Source organism: Tiliqua scincoides, chromosome 4, assembly GCF_035046505.1.
Source record: "Tiliqua scincoides isolate rTilSci1 chromosome 4, rTilSci1.hap2, whole genome shotgun sequence".
NCBI classification, from domain to species: domain Eukaryota; kingdom Metazoa; phylum Chordata; class Lepidosauria; order Squamata; family Scincidae; genus Tiliqua; species Tiliqua scincoides.
In genome coordinates, this window is record NC_089824.1 from 177,755,957 (window position 1) to 177,781,703 (window position 25,747).

The 25,747-nt window shown below is 43.2% G+C and overlaps 1 protein-coding gene across 3 annotated transcripts in view; it reads right to left on the bottom strand.

Annotated features, from left to right (window-relative positions):
• The window catches only part of SLC41A1 (solute carrier family 41 member 1), a 45,909-nt gene that overhangs the window by 2,331 nt on the left and 17,831 nt on the right, over positions 1 to 25,747 (bottom strand). For all 3 annotated transcript variants that reach the window (XM_066625094.1, XM_066625096.1, XM_066625095.1), the window contains 8 exons: positions 18,433 to 18,540; positions 6,989 to 7,060; positions 6,447 to 6,591; positions 6,201 to 6,347; positions 5,441 to 5,588; positions 4,305 to 4,384; positions 2,070 to 2,204; positions 789 to 937 (listed from right to left, as the gene is read on the bottom strand). In XM_066625094.1, the coding sequence (XP_066481191.1) occupies positions 789 to 937; positions 2,070 to 2,204; positions 4,305 to 4,384; positions 5,441 to 5,588; positions 6,201 to 6,347; positions 6,447 to 6,591; positions 6,989 to 7,060; positions 18,433 to 18,540 (984 nt within the window). The remainder of the gene's footprint in view (positions 1 to 788; positions 938 to 2,069; positions 2,205 to 4,304; positions 4,385 to 5,440; positions 5,589 to 6,200; positions 6,348 to 6,446; positions 6,592 to 6,988; positions 7,061 to 18,432; positions 18,541 to 25,747) is intronic.

Below are 25,747 nucleotides of genomic sequence, written 5' to 3' on the forward strand. Positions count from 1 at the left end.
CCTTCTCTGGCTCTGAGATTTCTGCAGGTTACTCACATGCTTTCGACCAGGTCTTTATAACCATACAACCAGAAACCTGTTCTGATACAGGGGCATACCTGAAATACTATAAGCCAGTAGTCTCCAAACTGTGGACCACTGCTCTCCAGAAAACTCATCCCTGGCACAAATGGAGGCTCGTTTGGGCAGTCTCGTATCTTCCTTCCCAGTCTTCCCAGAACCGCGTGCTGGGAAGCTGCATTAGCCTGGAAATCCGGGTGCAGAGCCTGCTGACCAGCATGAGGTTGTGGTGGTGGTGAGATTGGGAATGAAGTTGCCCCACACAATGATAAGTTCTGTTCACATGGGGGAAAGCTGTTCTCAGGCACCAGATCCAGCCAACAGGCCAGGGTTTGGTGCCTGCTGCTATAACCCATACACAGTCTGCATATCGTGTACACAGAAGCAGTTTTTTTTTACCCAGTTAGGTAGTTAACTTGTTAATGAGTTAACTTGATCAATTGCTCAAAATGTTCTCCACTGGCATCTATACACTGCTGACATTGTTGACTAAAGGATCTGCAAAAATCCACCAATGTGTGTGCTGGAGATGACTCCACACATCTCTTCAATTGTTTCCCTTAGATAACTGAGTTTTGTAGGTCTTCTACAATTAAGTATGTATGAATTAGAGCTCATAAAACGTGTGCACATTTTTTTTAGACATCCTGTATACAAGAACCACAATTATGTTTCTTAACTACAGTCAGACTGAGAACACAAGTTGGACAACAAGAGCCAGTGCTTACCTGGAGAAGTGCTGCAGTCATATAGAAAACGATAAAGATCAAGGTGAGAGTTGTGTGGCCAGCCTGCATAGAGCTGATGGTATAAAGGAAAACCAAGTGTCCAGGAACTACCAAGAGGAAGAGTACTCGAGCAGACCGAGAATTCACATCTGCTGAACAGATGGGGAGGGAAGGGAAAAAACAATCAAGGCATTAACCAGTCATATATTCATTAAGAAGGAAAGCATCCTGGTTCTTTTGTTCCAGTCTTGGTCTGCCCATTAGACAGAAATCTATGTTCAGTATCAAATCTGTATGCTGAAAATTTGTACGAACAAAGGATCTGAAATCCTGTAACTGAACTATGAAAAATTTTACACAGGTTTTCATTCCTATGAAGTATATTCTTCATTTGCATATTTCTTGTCCACTGAGCTCCATTTTTGTTCTTAAGCACTTGTGAAAAATTAAAGTTTGTCAGGAATTGCACAAAAAAACCCTTAAAAGTAGTCTGTGGGATGTCCCAACAACAAAACAGAGCAATGCCAAGATCCTTCCTACTGTTTAATCTCTAAAAGAAAGTGTCAGGTTGTTTTCAGGATTTCTTCCCCCTACATTCATCCTAGAAATGTATTCCAAGAAACTAATTCTGCATTATAAATTGTTATATACTGTTACATTTCATAAGCATTGCCATACAAAATTCTTGATCTCACTATTAGGCCTAGAAGAGCAGTAAGGCAGAGGCAATGACACAGAACATCTACAGAGCTGGACTCACCCAGAACCAAACTAAATATTAGAGGAAGCTAAAGCACTACTATAGAAGCTGGGGGAAATCCACCAGAAGAAAGTTTGAGAAAATGCAGCTTTTTAATAGTATAAGTTAGACTAGCAAGGGCTTCAAATAACTCTTGATCCTGTATGTGATCAACTAGTTCTGGCTAAATGAGAAAAGGGTTCCTTCAAATGTCAAGGTTAGGTGCAGATAACATTCTGTTAATGACAGAGAATGGAAAAGGAGAGGGTTTAATAAAGATTGCTAGGGCCAAAAATATGGCATAGAACTCTCAACAAGGATAATACATAACTCTCTACTTGATAAACATGGCAGAAAGAAAAGTCTTCCACAGATATTCATAACTATGCAAATCAAAGCCAGTGGACATGTTAACCAAGAAGTCTCCAATTAACTTTCCTTTTTATAAAGCAGTCCCATTCTAAGCTCAGTTACTTAAAGAAGAAATAACAGTTAAAAACCAAACAGCACATTCTGACCACTGCTATATGCTCTAAGGCTACCTGAACTGAAGAAAGTACTGCAAGGGCTTGGACACTTGCGGGGTGCTGTCACAGAGCTCTCTCCAGGCATCCCACTCATGTGGAGGTAAGTAGAGATGCGACTAGCCTGGACCGCTACCAGGTTGCCACCAACACCTGCAGGAATGGTACAGAACACCAACCATAAATTGGTTGATACAGAAGTTTCAAGAGTCAGTGATTTCTACATTTCCTCTCTTTTTTTGCACACACATGTCACTTACTACTGAGCATATCCAGAATCTCAACATGATCTGTAATATTTACATGATTTTACTGGTGTAGTATATATGCTGCTATTGATTGCAGTTACTGTTATAGCCTCTGGATAAAGAAACAAATTTAGTTTCTTGCAGCAGAGCAGGAATTGTCTAAAGCCCAAAACATTATTTCTCTTCGAAGGAACAACAGCCAGAGTATTCCCCTGAGAGTTTCAAAGCAGTTACTCATGTCAGGAAGGAGGCCCAGTTTTTAACTAGCATACAAAGCCACATAGTGGTAGGGGGAAAGAGAGTCAAACTAGTTGTGCTACAATACCACAAAGCCACACACAAAAATAAAACATGCCCAGAAAGAAGAACAGGGAGACTGCTCTGTGGATTAATGGCATTTCCTCTTGTTTACATTTTTGATTTCTCATTTAGTATATCACTAAAAATGCTCTTTCCAAACTAGGAATATATGATCATATTAAACATTCACTCAAATTTTGATGCTACCACAATCATAGGCCTTTCAATATACTTTTTGATAGCATTCATGGACTCAGCACCAACATAGTCTTTTGTGTGTACATGGTACAACTCTAAAAATACAGAATTAAAAAATATATTCAATGATAGTAATTTCTCACTGTAGCAGAGAAAAAGATCCTCAAAATACAAACCTAAAAGACACATTTTCTTTGTCAGCTATCAGCATGACAGTTTGAGTTTCAGTGTCCACTGTGAAGGAGGTGTAGGAGGTTTTAAGGGGAATTGGAATTATAAGGGATTATTTAATATATAAGAGGATGATGGGACAGGTAACTGAGGAAGAGTACTTAACATAGAGGGTAAACATGGGAAAGGAAGCTATGCCTTTGAAGTTAGAACTGCATAGTTAGGCAGAGTGATGGAGTGGAAAAGGTGTGAAGCAGCAGGAAGGGGGAGGAAGAGTTAACTTTGAAGTGGAAAGTAGAAGAAATTCAGAAGGCCAGATGGCCTTGGGAAGGAGAAGGGCAGCACCAGGGTCTGGAGATAACACACAGGTGCAATTGATGAGATCGAACCAGGGAAAAGAAGTACATGAAGGGGTTCTGATTGGGTTGAGGGGAAAAGCGGACCCAAGATATGATTGGTTAATTAGATAAGTGGGATGAGTATGACTCAGCAACATTGTAAAATCTTGATTGGTGGATGGGAAAATAAAGTTGTGCCAAGCCTGTTCTCTGGGTCCCCTCTGGAGTTGTCGAATGCCAAGGAAAAACTCTGCTTCTCTGAACACGGTGATGAAAGGAGTATGTAAGTGTATATAGGCATGTGTAGAGTAGAACTAGTGAGCTTTATTATTTTCCCTGCTATATATGTACTGACATCTCAGCTGCCCTTGAAGAGCCCACTGTATTGGGTGGCAGCTGCTTAAGTTACTAACCTCAGTTACAATAAAGAACTTTTTACTTGGATTCTGGTGAGTGTGTGTTCAAAGGTGGGATGTGATGGCTCAGGAGAACCCAGGGGCTTGTGCAGGCAAGCAGCAAAGGGAGCTGGGGTGGCCCAATTCCTTCACATCCACTAACAATCAGGTAGCAACCCACAGTTTGGGTAACAGTTAAGACCAGGTTCATTTTGCAGGCAGTCTTGATGCCATAGTCTCCACAAGTGGTTCATTAATTTCTCTCCTGTGATATTTTTGCAAATATTTCCACTGGTATTCCCCCCCCCCCCCAAACTCAGATTTCTGTTTTGGTTGATACAAAAAATATTATATGCACTTAGTGCAATTATTGCCTCAATCCCAGCTTGACCTCCTTTTTTGCTGACCAAAGTTCTGCTGGTCAAAACAAAAGGAGCTGTGTTTTCCTAAGGTAGCAATCTTTGGTACTGCACATGAAGTGGACCCAAACCAGAAGAAGCAGAATCATCTTCATGGGAATACCATTCACCAACTCAGCTACATATGACTCTTGAACTCTTAAAAATGATACAAAGTTGATTGCCACAGGCAAAAGGAACTTACCATTAATAACTGGTGTAAAGACTGCCATCCCTGCAAAATTTGGATCTGATACAGTTTTATCCAATATTAATCCTCCAACACTGCAAAGAGAAGCATTCAAGAAAATGCTGTGAACAGCCATCCGTACAAATCCAGTCATCCATTACTGCTACAACCTTATGTTCTCTGCTGACAGTCTTGTTTTCAGTGAAACCTTGAGAGGCATTTGAGTGAAATAGTCATTAGAACACTTCCTCAGACACTTGCTCTTTTGAATAATCATGATCCAATACATCATGATCATTTGCAGCTTGCCCCAAGCCAGGCAATGGAAAAACTGCAACCAGACCATTTTAGATAGCAGACTTCACTAGCCCTTCTTTCTTTATTTTTTTATTTTTTAAGCCGAAGGCAGCACATGGCTTTTAAAATATTAACTCTGCAACTGACTCCATGTGCAATAGTGGGCAAGACACAGCAGTCTAGCCAAGAAGTCAAAATAAGACACTGTCCCGCTTGGCTTGCTCTTTGCTGCCATGCTGTCTGGTTAAAGGAAAAGGCCCCATGCAATTGGCTAGGGTACATTTTAATTTATGTGTCCTAGTAATAACATACAAAATATTAGCAAAAAGAAGAATGCTTAAGAATAAATAGAATTGAGCTTCAAAGTGCATGTCTACATAAACTTTGACCCTGATAAGTTAACCTATGAACACAATTCAGCCTTGGGATAGTTTATTCTATTAGGAGATAAATGAAATACTTTCCCCCTCTTCAATTCTATGTATTTCCTAGACAGCTGAACTATTACACAGCTAAGATGTTTCAGAGAAGCCCAAAAGACATCTTTCTTGGGGAAAAGTAACTTACAGTCCAATCCTGAGCTGCCTGGGGTGCGCAGCTGCAGTGGCACCAAGAACAGCTGCCATCGCATCCTGCATACTTTAGCCTGCCGCGGGCGGCGCCTCAAGAAAAAGGGACTTTCATCCCCTTCTCCTGGGTAAGGGAAGCAGCCCTGCAATGGGACTACTCACTCTATTGCCGACTAAAAGGTCGGCGGTAAAGTAAAGGTGTATGTGTCGGGCACCAAGCCCTGCACGAATGGACAGGATCCAGTGGAGCAGAGCTCCAAGTCTGGGCTCTTACATTCTTCCTACCTGCTAATAGCCATGGCGATGATGACCGGTTCCCAGCCAGAGTACAGCACCTCACGAGTCGCTGGATTTCTCCTGGCAATGATGATCCAAAGGGGCAGCAGTGCAACAAAGAAAGCGCATACCAGGGGATTCACATAGGGTTTGTGCTCTGAATGGATAGAAGCAACAAGAGGTCAGAAAAAATAGGGAAAGAAAAGAAACTGCAGGGTAACAAACCACCATAAGGAAGCAGAAAATGATTGGTAACCACTACACGCCAGTTTCACACATTAAAACAGGCAGAAAAACTTACCTACCACTGTGTGTGTAGCTTAAAGCTTAAGGAATAGTACACAGACACAATCTTGGGTGCCAACTAACAAAACTTGCCAAGATTGGATTCTCATTTTGCAAACTAAGCTTTGCAGGAAATAGCATTTCACTTGCACTAGAACCAGTGCCAGGGATCAGGCCATAGTTCAGTGGAAGAACACATTCTTTGCATGCAGAAGGTCCAAGGTGCAATTCCTGACACCTTCTAGTAGGGCTTGGAAAGACTATCTGAAAACATGGAGAGTTGTGGCCAGTCAGTCAACTGTGAGCTAGTTAGATCTGTGGTCTGACTTGATACAAGATAGTTTCCTATGCATCTACTTACGGCCTAGTGAGTTGGCAATGGATTGGGGAGACAAAAAACCATTTGCACCTCATTACCTGCTCATGGCAGCTGCCCAATGCTTTATATACAAAACAGAGAGTGATGCAATCTTCTGCATCTTACCCAGTTCTATGTAGAGACCCCAGCTGATCCCAGAAAGCAGAGCCAAGGTGATGAGGTCACCCAGACTGGCAGCAATGGGTGTAGCCACATTGTCAGGGTTGATGCCCATCTTTCTGGAACCAATGATGACACCAATCATGATCATTCCTAAATAACAGAAGGAATATTTAGTCTTGCTGCCGAGACATTAGAGACAGAAGGAATCCACAATGAAGTTTTTCCTTCTATACAGTATTTCCTTCTTACCCAGCACGAGGGAGGCTATGAAGGCTGTGGCCACACTACTGGCACAGAGAAGAACGGCATGGCGAATGCTGAAGTGTCCATCAGGGATCCAGCCAAATATCACTGCAGCAATTGAGGCCAGAAAACCTACCACAGTTGCTTGAACCTAGAAGACACAGCCAGGGGTTAATTGCAGAGAAAGAGAACAAAGTTTCTATTCCCAGTCAAATGAAGTACCCAGGACATTACTGCAGTTGGACAGTAGTCACAGCTGGTATAGATTACAGGGCGTCCTGGCAAAGGTTTAATGCTACATCTCCACTGCTACCACTCCAGCTCTTGCCTGCGACCACTGAAGACTCAGCTGGGTTTTTGTTGGGTCAGAGAAAAAGGACACAACTAAGGAGGATCCTCTTCTAGTACGCACATGCAGTGTTTGGCAGCAGGCTGCTCAGCATTCTTTGGGGCAGGAGTTCACATGATAGATGTATCCAGAAATGGCTGGCTGACAGCTGGGACTTCAGTCTTTGTTTTGCAAACCCCCTTGGTCCTCCAGAACTTACTTGTATCAGAGCCATGTTGCCCGTTAACATCTGCCAGAGTTCTTTGGGAGCATCCATTTGGCCAATATTAGCCTGCAAAAAGAAAAAAAAAGTCAAATGTTTTAGCAACAAATCCTGATCCATTTGTTCAATTTTAAAATGCACTTGCACTCTGCTTGTGACATGACCTTGATTGTACAGACTAAGATATAGGCAGATGGTGAGTAGGTAGCCCCTTACAAGTCTATGATTAACATTTTCAGGAAAGAGTCTTTCCCATCATCTCCTCCACATGCTTCAAACCCTCTTCAGTATCTGGTTCAGAAGCACTGCCTGGTATGATATTTCTGTATTCTGCAACAATTTTCCCTGGTCAACCTGAATCAAGAATAATATCATAGGTGCTATGGTGTTCACCCACCATCTTTTCTGGAGAGCACGAAAGGTGGTCCACTTTAAAGTAGAAAAACATGAAGGTTGTGTATAGGCATTTGATACTTCTGTAGAGCTCAAAATCCTAATAAGCAGAGACAGAGCCCACCCAACTGCCTACATACAATAATTTCTCAGAAAATTCTGAGACAAGCTGTTGATTTAACAGTCCAGTTTGCCAAGGCCCCTTTATTCTGGTCCCAAAACAGCTGGCCATGCTGATTTACTTAAACTTTGATAAGGCAAGAGGTCAGAGTGACATCAGTAGACATTAAATGCAAACAGAGTACACGCCACCTGAAAATCCACTGAGTACAGGAAGATTTTACAACATGTTAGCACTTGGATTAATTGGAAGGGTCACCTAATTCCACAACACCTACTAAGCCTTTGGTTTCACAGTCAGAGAAATTATGCTACCTAAGATCAGACTCTAGCTAAGGGAAACAGTATAGGTCAGGAGTGTCAAACATAAGGCCGGTGGACCGAATGTGGCCCTTGGAAGCAGTTTAACCAGCCCCTGTTATAATTGTCCTCTCCCAGCTTGATAATTGGGCTCTCTCATATCTTGAAAATATGAACAAGATTTGCACATGTTCTCTTCTGTCTTTTGCAAGTAATGAGTATTATCTGCTTAATGATGTCACTTTCTGCTTAATTATGTCACTTCTAGTCCTCAGCAGGCACCATGAATACTAACCGGCCCTCTATGCGAAACAGGTTTGACATGCCTGAAATAGATAGTCAGGTTCCTCAACATACAAACATTCTAAATGGAATTGGTCGTGACAATGCAGTAGGCACACTGTACCAGGGCAACTCCTATCTTCCACTCAGAAAAGAGCAATCCCTTATACTTTCTTTTACTGCAACAATGAAGTGTTAATACATTTCTCTTTTTACAAGAATATTAAGGAAAATATGACTATGGCAGAGGGGAGATATGGATTTCTCATTTGCAAACAGAAGACTAGGGAGTAAGGTACAGGAGTCCCTCTCTGTTCCCTGTTACTGAAGCTCTGTTCATAGTTGTATTTGACAGATATTGCCCATTTTAATAGTCTCTCTAGTCATTATGAGGGCTTCTATAACTGTGCTTTACCAAAACTCACAAGAAACCAAATTCCATATAGTTTGATCCCTAACTCTAGTATACAGCATGTTAGACAGAATATAGCCACTAATCATGGTGTCAGAATTCCCAACTTACCTGGCAGCAGAGCCATCCAGGAGCCAGCCCCCAGATTGGGCAACAGCAGTGTCGTACACTTTGTACACTCCCAGGGTTTTGGGGTACTCAGAGTTCTTGGTTTCGAACCCTAGAGCCCTCAATGACCCCTGTTAGTACTGCCACCACCCTGTATGTGCCAGTGTCTCAGTCCAGGGACACTGAGACCCTCTAGGCTTAATTCTATCCCTTGCAGGCACTGAGTACTTTCTTTAATTAAAGCCTCAGTCCTCAAGTTACTAGTCCTCAATGAGTATTTGGTAGCTTGCTCAACGGCTAGGCAGGATTCTGACCCTTTGTCCCCAACAGACAATGAAACAAGTTAGTAAAAGGATTTTTACTTTATTAAATACATAGGGTTACATAAAGTTACAAAAGGCAGCAAATGCTAGAGGCATAAAACTTCTAGGAAACATATCAGCATTAAAATAACAAAGCTAACTGGCTATCTCTATTATTCCCTAACTCTCACCTGGGTCAGCTTCTTTTGTAGATCTTTCAGCTCCCAGTTACCTAAGAGGCCACCTGGCCCCGGTGGATCAGGCTCTCCCTGCAGGATCTTGCACCCACAACCTTTTCCACCAAAAAGACAGATACACCCCTTGGGCTTTGTACTTATACTTCTCATGCTAACAGGTCTGAGGTGACTCTGGATTCATTTAAACTGTCCAATCAGAGACCCTTGGGATCAGAATCTTCCCAAAGTGGGGCTGGATGCTAGTCCTCCTAGCTCTTCCCACTGGAGATTCATGGGTGCCTCTCTGTCTGCTTAGGTGCTACATTATCACCTTCCATTGAGTTGTAAATTCCTTGCAGCTAGGAACTGCAAGCCACTTCTCTGTTGCTTGGTTCAGGTTTTACATGCTACTAGGCCTAAACTGTACATATTCATGACAAGCAGCAGTGGGGGGGAGGGAGCCTGCCTTAGCCCCCATGGCTTGCAGGGGAAATGGAACCATGGGGTTGTCACAGGTGGACTCTCACACCCGCCAGGAGGGCAGTAACAAGGCCAGAGGGGACTGGCCTGCAGACCCCTGGGAGCAAGCTACGGCGAGCCACGACTGGACACTCAGTGGAAAATCTGGCCTGTTCCTGAGCCTGGCGCAGGGGCCGTGGGGGACCAAGCCAGTCCCTGACTGGCTGGATGGGCCTCCGGCCAATGGCATGAAGTTCCAGGGCTCACCATTGCCCCCTTGCCTACTGGTCTGCAAGGACAACAACGTCCACAAGTCCAGTTTACTCCAGGGGTGAGGGGGTGGGCAGCAGTCCCTGCAGCCTGGCTGACAGGCAGAACAGGAAGGAGAGCCACAGGTGAGAAGAGGGAGGGAAGGCTTAGGTGGCCATTATCATAACCCTCACAGGGAGGAAGGGGCAGAGCCTAAGGGGGCTGTCTCCAGCACAAAGCCCAGCCTGGCCAGGGATGAATGCAAAACTGGCTAGGCTACTGGCTGGAGCAGATGCAGGTTAGCCTATGAGCCAAAGCAGCCTGGGGCTGGGAGAGTCCCAGATGGTAGGGAGAAGGACCTGGGTGATACAACAATACTCTTCCATCAGAACCCTACTGAGGCCACTGGGGCCAGACTGACATCACTGGAGCCAGACCCCGAGGTGCCCTGCCACTGCCTCCAGAAAACCAAACCGTGTCCCAGGCCAGGCACATGGACTGACAACCAAGATGACCTTAGGTACACAATGCCTTAAAGAGCTTGCTAACAGTTCTCCTGCTACAAAGCTGGCACTTTTTCTTTTTTGCTCCCCAAATGAATAGTGCTGTGCTCTGCTGGATGGATCACTTCTCTCTTCCAAGGCATGCTTTGCTTAAGGCTAGTCCTGCAGTTCCGCATCATTGTCCAGTCCTGAAGATGCTAGAAGCACATTCATGGAATGTCGTTCTTGTCTTTGGGCTTGAGTAAGGCACTTTTGACACAAAACGTCAATGGTACAAGAATTTACTGAGAGCACAAAAAAGACTACCAGCAGATACTGAAGGCACAACTTCAAAGGATAGAATTATTCAGCCTGGAATGGTACGGAATAAGGCACCCCACTCTTTCATCAAACTGTTAAAGAAACAGCAATACAACTTGTTACACTGGAAAAGAAGAATTTAAAAGAACTGGCTTGCAAAATATATTTTTCATGTAGAGCAAATTTCCCCCAAAATACTGTAAACAAAACTGAACTTGTGAACAGGGCAGTTAAGGATCTGACTGGCAGCAATACTCACTGTTGTGACAGCTTGTCAAATGTTCACTGCTATAGTAAGAACTGCTGCCAGTGATTTGCATGGTTCACACATTACACTTGTTCAGTGCTGGCACCAGGTTCTTGGGGGCACTAGAGCAAAATCCTGCCCAGGACCCTCCACCCAGCCTCCCAGTGGAGCTTTGGATGCTACCCTGCCACCAATGCTGATGGGTATGGGCCACCAACCAGTGCCCAATCTGGTCAACCTCTGATGCAACTCCGCAAGTATCCATGTATTTTATGAACTGGTTGTGGGCCTCATTTTCCCTTCATGCCTTGCTGCAAGTACTGGTGAAACAAGAGGGTTAAGAAAAATTTCTCTCAGCAATGGAGCTTCCAGCAAATGCAAGAGGTTTAAGGCAGCCCGAAATCTAGCAAATTCAACGAATGAAACACAAGTCACTCAGTTCATGCAGCACTAAAAATTTAGTTAGTTCTAAGATGAATTTGGCTCAGAGGTTCCTGACTCTCTTGTAAATAGGTTAGGGATCAACATAACCTGGCTGTAGGCAATAGCAACTAACTTTTAATCCTCTTTACAGGAGAAAAATTCTCTTTAGTGAACATGGGAAAACAAACTATTTTGGGAGCCTTAATGCGAAGCTAATGAGACGTTGTACTAAGCTTTCTTCCCATTAGCAAGTGCAGTGACCAAACTTCTGGAAGAGCTGCTTTGAGAAGCCATTCCTGAATTCTCCCCACTGTGGGTGGGTGACCCTTAGATGCCTTTCCTTGGAGGGGGGGAAGTCCATGTGATTCCAACACACAGGTACTCAGACTACAGCTCACATGGAGGTGAACCTAATCTACGTATAATAAAAAGTTCTGATGTTCTCTGTCTGGGCAGAACCTGGATTCTAACTCAATTTGGACACAGAAGTCTGTTGTGGGAGCAAATCCCATTGAATTAAGTGAGATCTTCTTTGATTAGACATGCACATGCATGTATAAAACCCAAGTACACAAGAATTAGTAACTCAGGAAGATTGTGCTTCATCCCCTTCAGAAGACTACACAGGAAACTATGTTATGTCAATTTTGGGGTATCCTCTTTCTGTTTACAAGGGAGTGGAATTATTAAGATTTCTTGTGAAAGCTGAAGTTCCTCTACAATAAAAAAAAAAAAAGCAGAGAGAATGAGTGAACAAAAGTTGAATTAAATGAGTTTTCAGTTCATATCCCTCCCATCCATCCTTTTTGGCTATTTGGCTTGGAAGCAGGGTAGAAATAAAGGAAAAAAGCAGACAAAACAAGCAACAAGCACAGATCCAACTGAAAGAATGTTGTGCTCAAAAACAAAAACTTTTGGGAAAGAGGATTTCTGAGAAAAGGAGGAAGAAACAGACAAAAGAAGGAAATGGATAGATAAACAGCAAACACAAACATGTTTGATGGGATTTTTGTTCAACAAGAAAGAGCTGCCCCACTCACCTGCTCTGAGAATTTGAGCCTCCTTTGATAGGCAGACAGGTTAGTGGGGGGCGGGGGGCAGGCCACAGAAGATGTGAGAAATGGAGAATCAAGCCAGGAGAGAGAGAGGATCCAATTTATCTGTGAGATGAGTTTCTACCTACCTTCCTGCATGTGTAGAAGAAAGAGGAAAGTAATTCTGCTGGAGGTTTCTGTGGCGTCAATACACTTGGCAATTCTAACGCTGTCTAATGAGAAATTGTCTGTACGGACAAGTGCAAGATTAGAATACCAAGAATATGCTTCTCAGAAAGCATGCACATATGGATGATGCACTGGTAACAATGTGAAACAAGAAAAGTAGTTTCAGAAGAGCAAAGGCTACTATGTGAGGGATATACCTGCCAACGCTACAGAGTGTAGACAGACACTGGATGCATTGAGGGACAAGGGGAAAGCTCAGCTGATCTGACACAGCCACAATCTTTGCAGAATTCTGCATATATGACGAAAACTGGAGCTGGAAACAGATGACCAATATTAGCCAACATGTATTCCTTCAGAGAACGGTAAGAATAGTACTCATATGACACCTCAAATCTTTAGTACGAGAAAGTTGGAAGAGTCAGAACAGCACACAAACATCTACTCAACATTGAGCATGGCTCATCTAACAATTAAATGCATTACTCTAAGAAAGCCTTATTATCGAGAGGTGAACTGAAACCTCATCACAGGGTAAGCTAACTTCTGTTAAAGTTAATTCTGTTCACTGCTAATCAGATGAGCTATTAGACCCAGATACTTTAAGGAAACTTGTCCTCTACATGTATGAACTTGCCAGAGAGATAAGAGGAGGATGGGAAATGGAAGAAAGCTTTCCACACAACAATGGGGAGTCTTATTTCTCTGCCAAGCCTCTCTTGCTGCCAAAACCTGTGGAAGCAGCTCAGAGCAGAACTACCAAGGCAGCAGATATAATTATGGGATAAGGGGACAGGTCATTTTATTAACTGGTAACTGGTTTATATATTCATTTATTTTAAAAACTTCTATTCTGCCTTTCCCTTGCAAAGGCAAATGTCCAAGGAAGCTAACAAACAAGGTGTACAGAGAGAGAGAAAAAGAACACTTTCACAATGGAGGAAAGTAAGAAATGGGGTTGCTCAAGGAGATTGATGGTTTCTAATTCGTTCATAAAATAATCTGGAGTTAGGGGTAGGCAGTGAGGTGGCCAAGTTTCCTGATCACACAAACTGCTCGGTGGTAAAAACCCAAGGAGACAGTGAAATACTCTAGAAAAGGACCATTCTAAACCAGTGATGGGCAACCACAAGGCAAATGCAGTGCAGTGTAAGGTGATTAACATTAGGGAAGAATATCTCAGTTTCACAAATATACTGATGAGGTCTAAGCTGTAGGTGATGCCAGGAAAGAGACCCTGCAGTCATGGTGGTTAGCTCAGTGAAAACAGCCCAGTATGCGGCAATAGTGAAGAAGGCAAATTCCATTCTAGGCTATCGGAAAGGGATGGAAAACAACATTGCTACAATGCCTCTGTACAAATCAATGGTGCAGCCACATTTGGAATACTGTGTGCAGTTCTGGTAGCCACATGTCTACCAGAAAAGAACTAGAAAAGGTATAAAAGCGGACAACCAAGAAGAACTCACTGAAGCCCAAAAATCTTACTGCATCCCTGCATTGTCTCATCTGTGGGGTGAAATCAGTAGTCCTCAGTCACACGGGGGAATAAAGGATCTTCCAAGCAGCTGGTAAGGCCAAAAAAACCCATTTATGCTATAAAAAGCAAAAGAACACGAGAGGAGGTGCCTCAGGGAAGCAAGTGCAGTCATTACTTTCCTCATTTAGGACTAAGAACTACAGCTGTGCAGAAGAGAATGACAAAGTGCATTTATGCCTCTTCTACACAGGCATGGTAGAATGCTGTTGGTGTGGCAGGAGTATTAAGTTCTAGGGATGGAATGAAACAAATAGCATGTTTTCATCAAAATGCATCAGGCAATTGCCTCAAGGAGTCTGTGAGCAGACACATACCAGTCTGAAACCCCTTTGCCCCATTTACATTTAGGAGGTGGAAACGGGAGAAGAACACATCCCCTCAGGCAACTGGAAGCCTACCCTAGCCAGAAAAGATTATAAGCTTGAGACATGGGATCCTTCCAAAAGTCTTCCTTGTCCTGTTTAGGTCTTCTGTAACATGGCAAGACATTCATGAAGCACTCAGTGGAGAAGTGTTAAGTAGAAGTCGGGTAATATCAGAAGGGAGTGTCAGCACCAGTGGCATCGCTAGGGGGTGCAGGCCACACCAGGTGACGCGCACGGGGGGGGGGGATGAGCACTGGGGGGTGACACACTAAAATTGTGGTGGTTGGGAGGCGCCCCATCATATTATAAACCATTGGATGTGGAATTTTGAGTGGAATGCAATGCAAAAATCCAAAGAGAAATATCTCCTTTCTAACAAAAGTTATGGCCCAAAAACCAGAGAGCAAAAATTGCATAGAGCCCTATGGAAAGTGAAAGTGAGCCATATCGCGCATTTACTCGCGATTAGGCGAACTTGCCCTAGTCCATCAGAAAGGGCAGGCTGAGAGGAATCCAACAACACCAGAATGGTCCTGATCCAATGAATGCAGCCCCCAAAAACACCTGAGAAGGAAGTCCTCCAAGCTGATGAATGTATTGAACACTATGGAAAGCAAAACTAAACCACAAGGTCGTGTTTACTCACGAGTAAGCAAATGTGTCTTGCCTGGTGTAGAAGATCAGGTGAAAGAGAGTGCAAGGCTACCAGAATGGTCCTGATCCTATGCACCTGGAGCTAAACAAGTCTTCCAGAAGGCAGTCTCCCCCCCCCCCCCCACTGAAAAGGATCAAAACAGAGGCTTCAGCTGATGAGGTGAACCTTTTAGAGACTTGCAAAGCCAGGTGGATCCTGACAGTGATCTGGTTTAAACAGAAGTTCTTAAACTGAACGGGGCACTGGGTAGGGCTGAAAACCTTACTGCTTTTGGAAGGGGGGTATGTTATAGCAGGCAGTCTACAGAGGAAATTCACTTGGTGGAACAGGGCTGGCTTCTGCCTATTTAATTATTTGTTTTACTTTAATTATTTATACTTATTTATTTTAATTTGCCTGACGATGTCACTTCCACCATGACCACTTCTGGTGGGTCTTGGACAGATTGTCATTCTAAAAAGTGGGTCTCAGTGCTAAAAGTTTGAGAACTGCTGCAATAAGGTGTTAGTAAGTTGGGTTGTGTGACACTGCTAGTGACCAAAATCACTCAAATCATAATTTGGAAGAATAATACCATCATGTTACATAAATCAGTCAATGCGTAATTTCATGCAGAATGTGTTCTATCTTTGTTCTATCAAAAGGTACAGCCAAAAAACCAGTGGGGGCAGAGGGATAGTACATCACCACGCCCACCACCTGGGGTACTGCCCCGCCCACTGCATGGAGGTGACACCACTGGTCAGCATGCAGCCAACTAGAAATATTTATGCGACTCCTAAGCAAACGCTAAGCCACCGCTTCAGTGTTCTGACAGAAACAGGGTCAGACGTGACCCAGGTGGTTACAAATGCTCGTGCAGCACTGCTGCCAGTTTTCACAGCTTTCTGGGACTTCTCTTTGAGTTACATGAGGATGGCCTACCAGTTTGTGTTTTAGTCTTGGACACCAGCAGCATGGAGTTGCATATATTTTTAGGCATGCCCACTTCAATCACAGTAGTACTGTCCAAGGGACAGACTAGACTCTCTCAGCAGGCATATAGTGTTATTCCCTCATGCCCGGGGAGTGTACAGAAAAGCAGCTAGAAGCAAAGAATGCTCAATCTCACTTGTATCCTACAAATTTGCCACCCCCAGCAGTTTTCCAGAGTCTTACTTTCTACTTTAGAACCAAAGGGAATTAAAAAAAGAAAAATGAACTGAAGACTGCTATGGCAGGGGCATCTGCAGAATCTGCGGGCAAAAGAAAAGCACCACCAATTCTTCCCCTGCTTAGGGTCTTGTCAACCTACCTCAGCATTATCAGGGAAACAGAGGTGAACACACTATGGGTCTCTCATAAATCTTGTTTAATTTCAGTTGCTCACAGGTATTCAACAGCCTTGTTCAAAAAGAGAGTTTTGAAGACCAAGGCACCTGCCCATCACAAAACAGATTGAATCCACACATCAAAATGAGACACGCTCGGCCATGTGGCATCTTGCCTTAGAATCGCTCCCTGAGAATCAGTCTTTGGCAACATCTTTTTGCATGTTAAAACAGCTTTGTGTTCCATCGCACTGCAAAGGAGAGGAGCAGGATGTTTACTTTGAGGGCTGTATCCTTATTGTATTAGAGATTAGGCAGAGGACAGGCTGTTGGCAGTGGTTGCTTTTGTACTACAAGAACTGAGAGGGAGGTCAAGTGAATCATACAAATATCAAATTGCCATTCATCACATTTCAGAAGAAGAGGGCAAGGTAGAGCACATTCCCTGCTAAGTGGGCAAGAAACACTTTTTCAAGTGGTGTTCCTCATGTATAGAAAGGGGAAAGTAACCACCCCTTTTCATCTCAACACTGTCTTTTCTAGTGGCTGTTTGCTGGTGTTCTTCTGCATCTTTTTAGACTGTGAACCTTTTTGGGACAGGGAACCATTTAATTATTTGGTTTTCTCTGAAAACTGCTTCATGAACCTTTTTATTTAAAAGAGGTATATAAATATTGCTAATAATAATAATAACTATAACAGTGATGCAGTGGTAAATTTTAGGTGAAGAAGCTTCTTATAACCTCCTGCCTTATCGTCAAACTTCCATATTCTTTGACCTGGCAAAATGGGCTGCAATAGATTAATGTGAATACATTTAAAATAATTTTAAAAATTTGATTTAAAATATTCCAGATAAACATAAAAAGTATATTAGAGTACTAGCCTATGCATGTTTATTCAGAAGTCCCACTGGGCTCAACAGAACTTAATGCCTACATTAATTTGCGTAGGACTGTAGCTTTCATATACCATAAGCTACATAGCATCTTTCAGTCCTTGGGAAAGGCAGTGGCTAGACATAAACTGAGAAACTTACATAGGGGCATAAATTAATCTCCTGCCAAGTCTGATGCCCCTTCTCAGTTAAGGTTTTAAAAGGCAGCACCTGAGAACTTCTCTTGCTATCTTGATATCACTACTCTTGCTGCTAGACTGATGGAAATTGAGATCAAGAAGAACAATAAGGAAGACCTCTTTCAATCACTCCAAGATCAATCTTGGAAGAGACTTGAGATACTCATGAACCTGTTAATTCAAGAGCCTGGGATGCTGCATTTTCACCAAAGAACCCAATGGGTTTTTATGTATCAGTTCTGCCCAGGAGCGGTAGAAGCCAAACACTGCCCAATGCCATCTTGTGTCCACCACTTCTGCACTACATCCCCCCCCCACTCAAAAAAAGAGTTCACACTGTGCCTGTAAATGAAACCAAAAGTCCCACACTTCCAGGTTTCACAGTAGTGTACAAGGAGCACAGTAAGGAGGGGAATGATCCACTTCTCACTCAAACAAGCAGAAAGCAGATAATTGTGGCTGCATTGTGGCTTGCACTGGAGGCATGTTGCAGAGAGGTGGTGGCAGCACATTTGGGGTGAAAGGCAACCCCTAATCTGCCATCACCTCTGTCTCCTCATTAGGTAGTCTCATATATGGGTTAGAAGTGGCTCTGCCCACCTTGTGGAAGATCCAAGCAGAGTAAAAATTCTGCAAATGATCCATTGCATTCTGTGCCGGTGTATGGACCCTTTCATTTGTCACACTAAAGCCTTGCAGCATTTCTGGACACATGGCAATGATGTCACACATGTCATCACCAGACTTCTGGCAACAACACCACCAAACTGCATGGAGCTCAGATTCCAAGGGCTTAGAGTTGCTCGGCCATGCAGCTTCAAAGGAACAGTGGTCTCTAGGCCACATGGTTTGTTTGAAAGAGAACCAAGTGTGGGACCAGAGTTCAGTTTAAGTGTTCAAGAAACAAAATGTTGTAAGTTGACATCCATCTCTATATATGTGGATAAGAGCAAAGTCAGGCAGGCTACTTATAAGTGATAAGATAAAAAATACTTACAGCTGTAGAAAGTCGAGATGCCAATGTCATCTCCAAGTTCCCCTTCAAACCCAGGAGCGCAGGAACCAGGATGAATACTTCAGTCACATATCTGAAGACGTCCCAGTGCTGCAAAAAACAAACAAACAAACAAAAATACTATTCAGGATCGTGCAACAGGTCACTGAGCAAGAGCATGCATTTACAAACTATATTCTTTTGAATCTTAGAGGCCCTCAATATACCTCGCTCTCACTTCCTCTCTGCCCAAGATCAGATAATAAGAGATAGGCTGCCTGTTAATATTTGCCTGGAATATGCAGCCAAATGATAGTTTTGGCCATAATCTAGAAGCAGATGCCCCTAATGCACACAGGATACTGCTAGGCCAAAAAGCATAAGCAGAGTGTGCTGCAAAATGGTGAGAAAATGAGGATTCTTTCATCCCAGTCTGTTTCTCAATGCACCATCACTTGGCTGACTAAAAAGGCCAGAGAAATCGAGGCAGAATTACTGTGTCAATATATAGATTATAAAGACCTTGGGGCAGGGACCTTGTCTTTTTACTCTCTATATTATACAGTGTTTCTCAAACTGTGGGTCGGGACCCACTAGGTGGGTAGCGAGCCAATTTCAGGTGGGTCCCCATTCATTTCAATATATTATTTCTAATATATCAGACTTGATGCTACCATAGTATGTGACCGCATTTGGGGAAAGTTGCAGATCTGTGCTTTTAACAGACTACTATGTATATGCTTTTAACAATGATAATGGGGACTTACCATTGGGGACTGGGTAAGTGTGGGTAGGATTGTAGCCTAGGATTGTTAAAATTTTCCTGCTTAATGATGTCACTTCTGGTCATGATATCACTTTCGGTGGGTCCTGACAGATTCGCATTCTAAAAAGTAAGTCGTGGTGCTAAAAGGTTGAGAACCACTGCTCTATAAATAATAAAGTGACAAGACAATGGATTCAAGAAATCTCTGCCATAGAAATAGCTCTGAGCTCAACTCCTGATTTAGGTTTCAGATCAGTGTCAGTAACAAAGGTCACCTTCCTCCCAGTGGAGTAGCTAATGAACATGTAGCCCGATGCGGCGCTCAAAATTATGAACTCAAAATGATGCCCCAGAAGTGACGTCACAACTGGAAGTGACATCACAACCAGTGGCGTCGCTAGGGGGGTGCGGGCCGCACCGGATGATGCGCAAGGGGGTGACAAGCTAAAATCGTATTGGTTAGGGGTTATACTGTCATGTTATATACTGTTGGATATGGAATTTCCAGCTGAACGCAATGCAAAAACCCGGAGTGAAATATCTCCTTTCTATCAAACGTTATGGCCAAAAAACCGGAGAACAAAAAATGCATGGAGACCTACGGAAAGTGAAACTGAGCCGTATCACGCGTTTACTTGCGAGTAGGTGAACTTAGTCCATCGGAATGGGCAGGCTGAGGGGAATCCAACAACACCAGAATGGTCCTGATCCAATGAACGTAACCCCCAAAAAACACCTGAAAAGGAAGTCCCTCCCTCCAAGAAGACAAATGTATTTAGCCCTACGGAAAGCGAAACTAAGTCTCACGGTTGCGTTTACTCGCGAGTAAGCAAACGTGCCTTGGCTGATGGTTAGGCCAGGCAAAGGGGAATGTGAAGCCACCAGAATGGTGCTGATCTGATAGAACTGGAGGTCAACAAATGCTCCAGAAGGCAGCCTCACCCCCCCCCCCCCCACTAAAAGGGATCAAAACAGATTTTGGAGAGAGGTGCTATTGCAAGAGGAAATTTACTTGTTGGACCAGGGCTGGCTTCTGCTTATTCAATTATTTGTTTTACTTTATTTATACTTATTTATTTTAATTTGCCTGATGATGTCACTTCTACCATGACATCACTTTTGCTGAGTCTTGGACAGATTGTCATTCAAAAAAGTGGGTCCCAGTGCTAAAAGTTTGAGAACTGCTGCAATAAGGTGTTAGTAAGTTGACACCCGGGTGCGTGTGTGTGTGCGCGTGTGTGTGTGCGTGTGTGTGTGTGCGTGTGTGTGACATCACTAGTGACCAAAATCACTAAAATCACAGTTTGGAGGAATAATACCATCATGTTATATATTAATCAATGCGCAATTTCATGCAGAATATGTTCTATCTTTGTTCTATCAAAAGGTATAGCCAAAAATCCATTGGGGCAGAGTGATGGTACATCATCATGCCCACCACCTGGGGTGTTGCCCCGCCCACTGCATGGGGGTGACACACTGGCATCCCACACGGGGTGATGCGAACCCTAGTGATGCCACTGATCACAACTGGGCTTTTTAAAAAGTGTAATTTGGGGAAAAGCCTGCCTCCTGCCCCCAGCAGCTCACCACCCACTTGGTCTACCACCTCCCCCCAGCCAGCAGTACAGCTAAGGCATCTATCTGCTACCTGGGATCAAAGAGGTTTTGGTAGCTCCCCCATGACAAAATCAAATTTAATTAAGTAAATAAATTAAAAATGTGCCCCGTATTTGTTAGAGATACTGTGCTGGGGTGAAGAGGGAGGGACAGTTATTCTCCCCCCACTAAATATAAGAAGAGCACCACTTGAAAGTGCCTCTTTACCAGTTAGCAGGAGCAATTATATTATGATACATGGAAATGAGAGCTACTTCATATTAACACCTTATTAGCTCCATGCTGAATCATAATAACATCTCATTGGTTCTCATAACAATCAGTCTCATAGGTCAGTTTTGAGTTACAGAAATCCACTTTTTGTTCCATAAGGCAATTGCGTTTTCATTTTCTGGTTAATTGGCCATAATCTTTGATAGAATACAGATATTCCAATGAGGTTTGCTTCATTGCATTCTGCATTAAATTACCTTTCCAATGATACATAACATGATGGTATTACTCGTACATACCAAGATTTTCATAATATTGGCCACTAATGTCAAGCTCAGCTTGTTGCCCCCCTAAATTTTGTTGCCTGGTGCGACTGCTACCCCCTGCACCCTCTTAGCTATGCCACGGCTTCCTCCAATTCCTCCTGGATTGTAAAACTTTTCCAATTAACTCACACACATATAGATGTTGGCACGGGGGGGGGGGGAGTTGGGGGGGAGAGGCAATCCTTACAGAAATAAACTCACTTCCCCTCATCCAAAAACCTATACAAACTGTAAACATCCTGTCCCTTCCCGCATAAACCCGAGCTCTTGGCACAGAAGGCAAAACAAATTGGCTTTTTAGGCACAGCTAATTACAGGGTAAAGCCTGTGGCAGTAGGGCAGTTGGGGGGGGGGGGAAACCACACATAAGCAAGACATAAATGCTTCAGAGATAAAAAGTGTGTGTGTGTATCTTTTATTCCTCTCTGCTCCTCATGACCCCCCAAGGAATGCTAAGTTCAGTAACTGCTTTTTTTAAACCAACTTTTTGCTTTTGCTCCTACTTGCTAGAAGAGGAAAGTAATACTTGGGCACAGGAGTACTGCTGCTTCTTCCATTCCCAACTCCCATGCAAGATATAGTCTTTGGGGAAGGAACACTCTTGGATAAGTTGCTGTACAAGAAAGTCACATAGGTTTTGGGCCTAACTTTGTTCTTAGAGTTTCCACCAGTGGCGTAGCTAAAGAGGTGCAGGGGGTAGCAACTGGACCGGGCATCAAGCTTTAGGGAGGGCAACAAGCTGAGCGTGACCAAAATTGTGAATATCTTCGTATGTATGAATACCATCATATTATATATCATTGGAAAGGTAATTTAACGCAGAAGGTAACGAAATAAACCTAATTGGAATATCTGTATTCTATCAAAAGTTATGGCCAACTAACCAGAAAAATGAAAATACAACTGCCTTATGGAACAAAAAGTGGATTTTCTTAACTCAGAACTGACCCATGAGACTGATTGTTCTGAGAGCAAATGACAAGTTATTATGTTACTGACATGTTGCAATGACATGTTATTATAATGCAGCATGGACCCAATAAGGTGTTAATATGAGTCAGCTTTCATTTCCATGTATTTTAATACAGTTACCCCTGCTAACTGGATAAAGATGCAGTTCTTCAAGTGGTGCTCTTCTTATATTTAGTAGGGGGAGAATAACTGTCCCTCTTCACCCCAGTACAGTCTCTAACCAATCAGGGGCTCAATTTTTATTTATTTACTTAATTAAATTTGATTTTGTCTTGGGGGGGTCTACAAAGCTTTTTTGACCCCAGGTAGCAGATAGATACCTTAGCTATGCCACTGGCTGGGGGGGGGGGAGGTGGCAGAGCAAGTGGGTGGTGAGCTGCTGGGGGAAGGAGGTCATTTTTCTCCCCAATTTTCACTTTTTAAAACAGCCCAAGGTGACATCACTTCTGGTTGTAACAACACTTCCGTGGCATCATTTTGAGCTTGGCACCAGGCTACACGATCATTAGCTACGCCACTGGTTCCTACTTTCCCACTCATATAACTAAATCATTTTTTAAAAAAATTAAAAACCTTTCTCATCTACCATTCCTTACAGGCTATAATCCTTCACTGTGTGAAGTGGAGTTGCATGAAGTTACATGCTCCGGTATTTACCCATGCTCCAGTATTACCCCTTGCTCACTTTCTGCCCTGGCTTTTTGGTCATATTTAAGGTGCATCACAGAAATGCTTTCATGTACTACAATAACTCTAACTTCTGTAACATTTGGACATTTACAAATGGTGGGGGCAGGGCACAGCACTGAAATCTATTTTGGTCAAGTGTCAGCTAGGCTTTCTACCTTCTCCTTGGAAAGGGCCTCCAGCATGCCCAGTTCACAATTCTTGCAGAATTTCAAGACTGAATAATGAGCCAACCTACTTTGACAGCAGATTCCCTAATCACTTACACACCATGCAACTCTCTGAGCCCACATACAGATATGCATGCAGGGCTTTTTTTCTAATGGAACGCAGGGGGATGGAGTTCCGGCACCTTTTTGCAGGGGCCCCTCCCCTTCGGAGGCATTCCAGGAGGGCGGGGAGCAAAACAGAGGCAGAGCAGACAGACACAGGATTAGACTCTAAGGCTGCCATCCTATCCACAGTAAGACCCATTCACTAAAGTGGACTTCTGAGTAGACATGCATAAGATTGGGCTCTTAGGCTACAATCCTAGGCACTTTCCTGGGAGTAAACTCCATTGACTAGAACGAGACTTACTTCAGAGTAGACATACCTAGGATTGGGCTCTTAATCCTGGCAGAGATATATATCTGCACCCGTTTTCACATGCTAAGGGCAGGTGAAAAGGGATTCTACGTGTGTACAACGTGCTGTCCAGCCTTGCCAGAGATCCTCCTCATCCTTCCCCCACAAGCATGCCCTCCGCCAGCCAGCGTTTGCAGCTCCTCTCCAGCAATGCACAGCAGCTGCTCAGGGCAGCGGAGAACATACAATTGCATGCCAAGCGCCTTCCCAAAGACAGAGTATTCTGATACCTGAATTAAACCATATTTAATCGCTTGTTTGCAAAAGTAGCTGTTTCTATGTGCACCTAAGGACCCTTCTCATGTAAGAATTCCTTTTTTGTTCTTACTCCCACAGTTGCTTAGAGTAATTTTACTACATAGCACTCATGTAAGCCATTTTTTGGAATCCATTCACTGCTTCCTCTCCTCGAAGTAGTGCCACACTACATACTACACGCTACAAGTGCACCTGTACAGTATTTTTCCCCAAGGGGGAAGGGGATGTGCAGATTGACAGCCCAATCCTATGCATGTCTACTCAGAAGTAAGTTCATCTTTAGGGGGAAGCAAATAAATAAATAAATAAACAAACAAACAAATAAAAGGTTAACAAGTTGTGAGTTCCTGCACCTTTTTTTCCACAAAAAAAGCACTGTATGCATGTATATAAAAAACCTCACACAGCTAGACTGATGGTTGTCACGAATTTTCCTCATGGTCTAGTGAAGTCAGCCCAAGAACCATTGTTCCCTCGATTACTGAAACTGGACGACTCCATAAATAAAAAATTAAATTCAGAAGTGGCCTATCACCTATGCCTATAGACTTCAAGAACCTATGAAATGTTGAGGGTCAAACAAAACTGTCAAACTGTCAAAAACTGTCAAACAAAAAAAGAGGGGAAAGCATGTAGGGAATAATGTTGGCATACTTGGGTCCTAACAGCTCATACTAAGGAGGGGGTGGGGAGGAATACATACTAGGAAGTAAAAACTTCTCGTCCAAGGAAAGGATTTCCCCCCTCTAGACCAGTGATCCTCACACATTTAGCACCAGGACCCACTTTTTAGAATGAGAATCTGTCAGGACCCACAGGAAGTGATGTCATGACTGGACATGACATCATCAAGCAGGAAAATTTTTAACAATCCTCAGTTGCAATTCTACCCACACTTACCCAGGAGTAAGTACCATTTACTATCATTGCTAAAAGAATATACATTAGTAGCTTGTTAAAAGTCCAGGTCTGTAACAGTTCCCCAAATGTACTCACATACCATGGGAGCCTCGAGTCCCAAAAATAAAATATTGAAATGAATGGGGACCAATCTGAAATTGGCTCCCAACCCACAGTTTGAGAAACACTGCTCTTGACCATTCCCCTATATATCAACAAAGCACTCAGATTTGAGATTGGCAGCCAGGTCCAAACCAGAGCATTTTAGGAGTATACAGCATGGTGGAGAAAGGTTTCAGGAGGATGGGATAAAAATGTGTCTTTTCCTCCTGGAAAAGGATACTGGAAATATCCTACTTTTGACAGTCCTGAACAGCACTGCAAGGCATTCCAGGCTAGCTGTAGACCTAAACAGGAGCTCTCTTTCTAGGGGCCAAGGACATACTGTAACATTTTGTAGCAGATCTCTGATCAAATCTTACTATTTGTAATCAAAATTATACTGTGGAAACCCTGTATTCTCCTGGAACCTTTCCTCAAAAGGAGACCCAAACAACACAGGGTGAACTGGCTGAAGTGGATTGATCCAGAATTCAAACTGCAAGAATAGAGCAATTTTTTTTTTTACAGTAACCCAGCCATCGGAAAGTCAGAGTGGTCAGTGCCAAATCTTTTCTCAAATATGCTCATTTATTTCATGCAGTGAGGATTTCTTTGTTTGCATGGGGAAGCTTAGATGCATTCCCACCTTAGAGTCTGAAGTAGAACCATCAAGAATTCCACCCCCCTCAGCTTACCTCACCACTCTGTGCAATGCAGTGCTTGGGTCCTAACTACAGGTCTATAAGTGCTTATGAAGCACCTGCTGCTAGGCCATGTTGTGTACATTTAACTTTGCTGTCTGGCAAAAAACCAAATCTGCAGGCAGAAAAGCAAAGGTCATCAAACA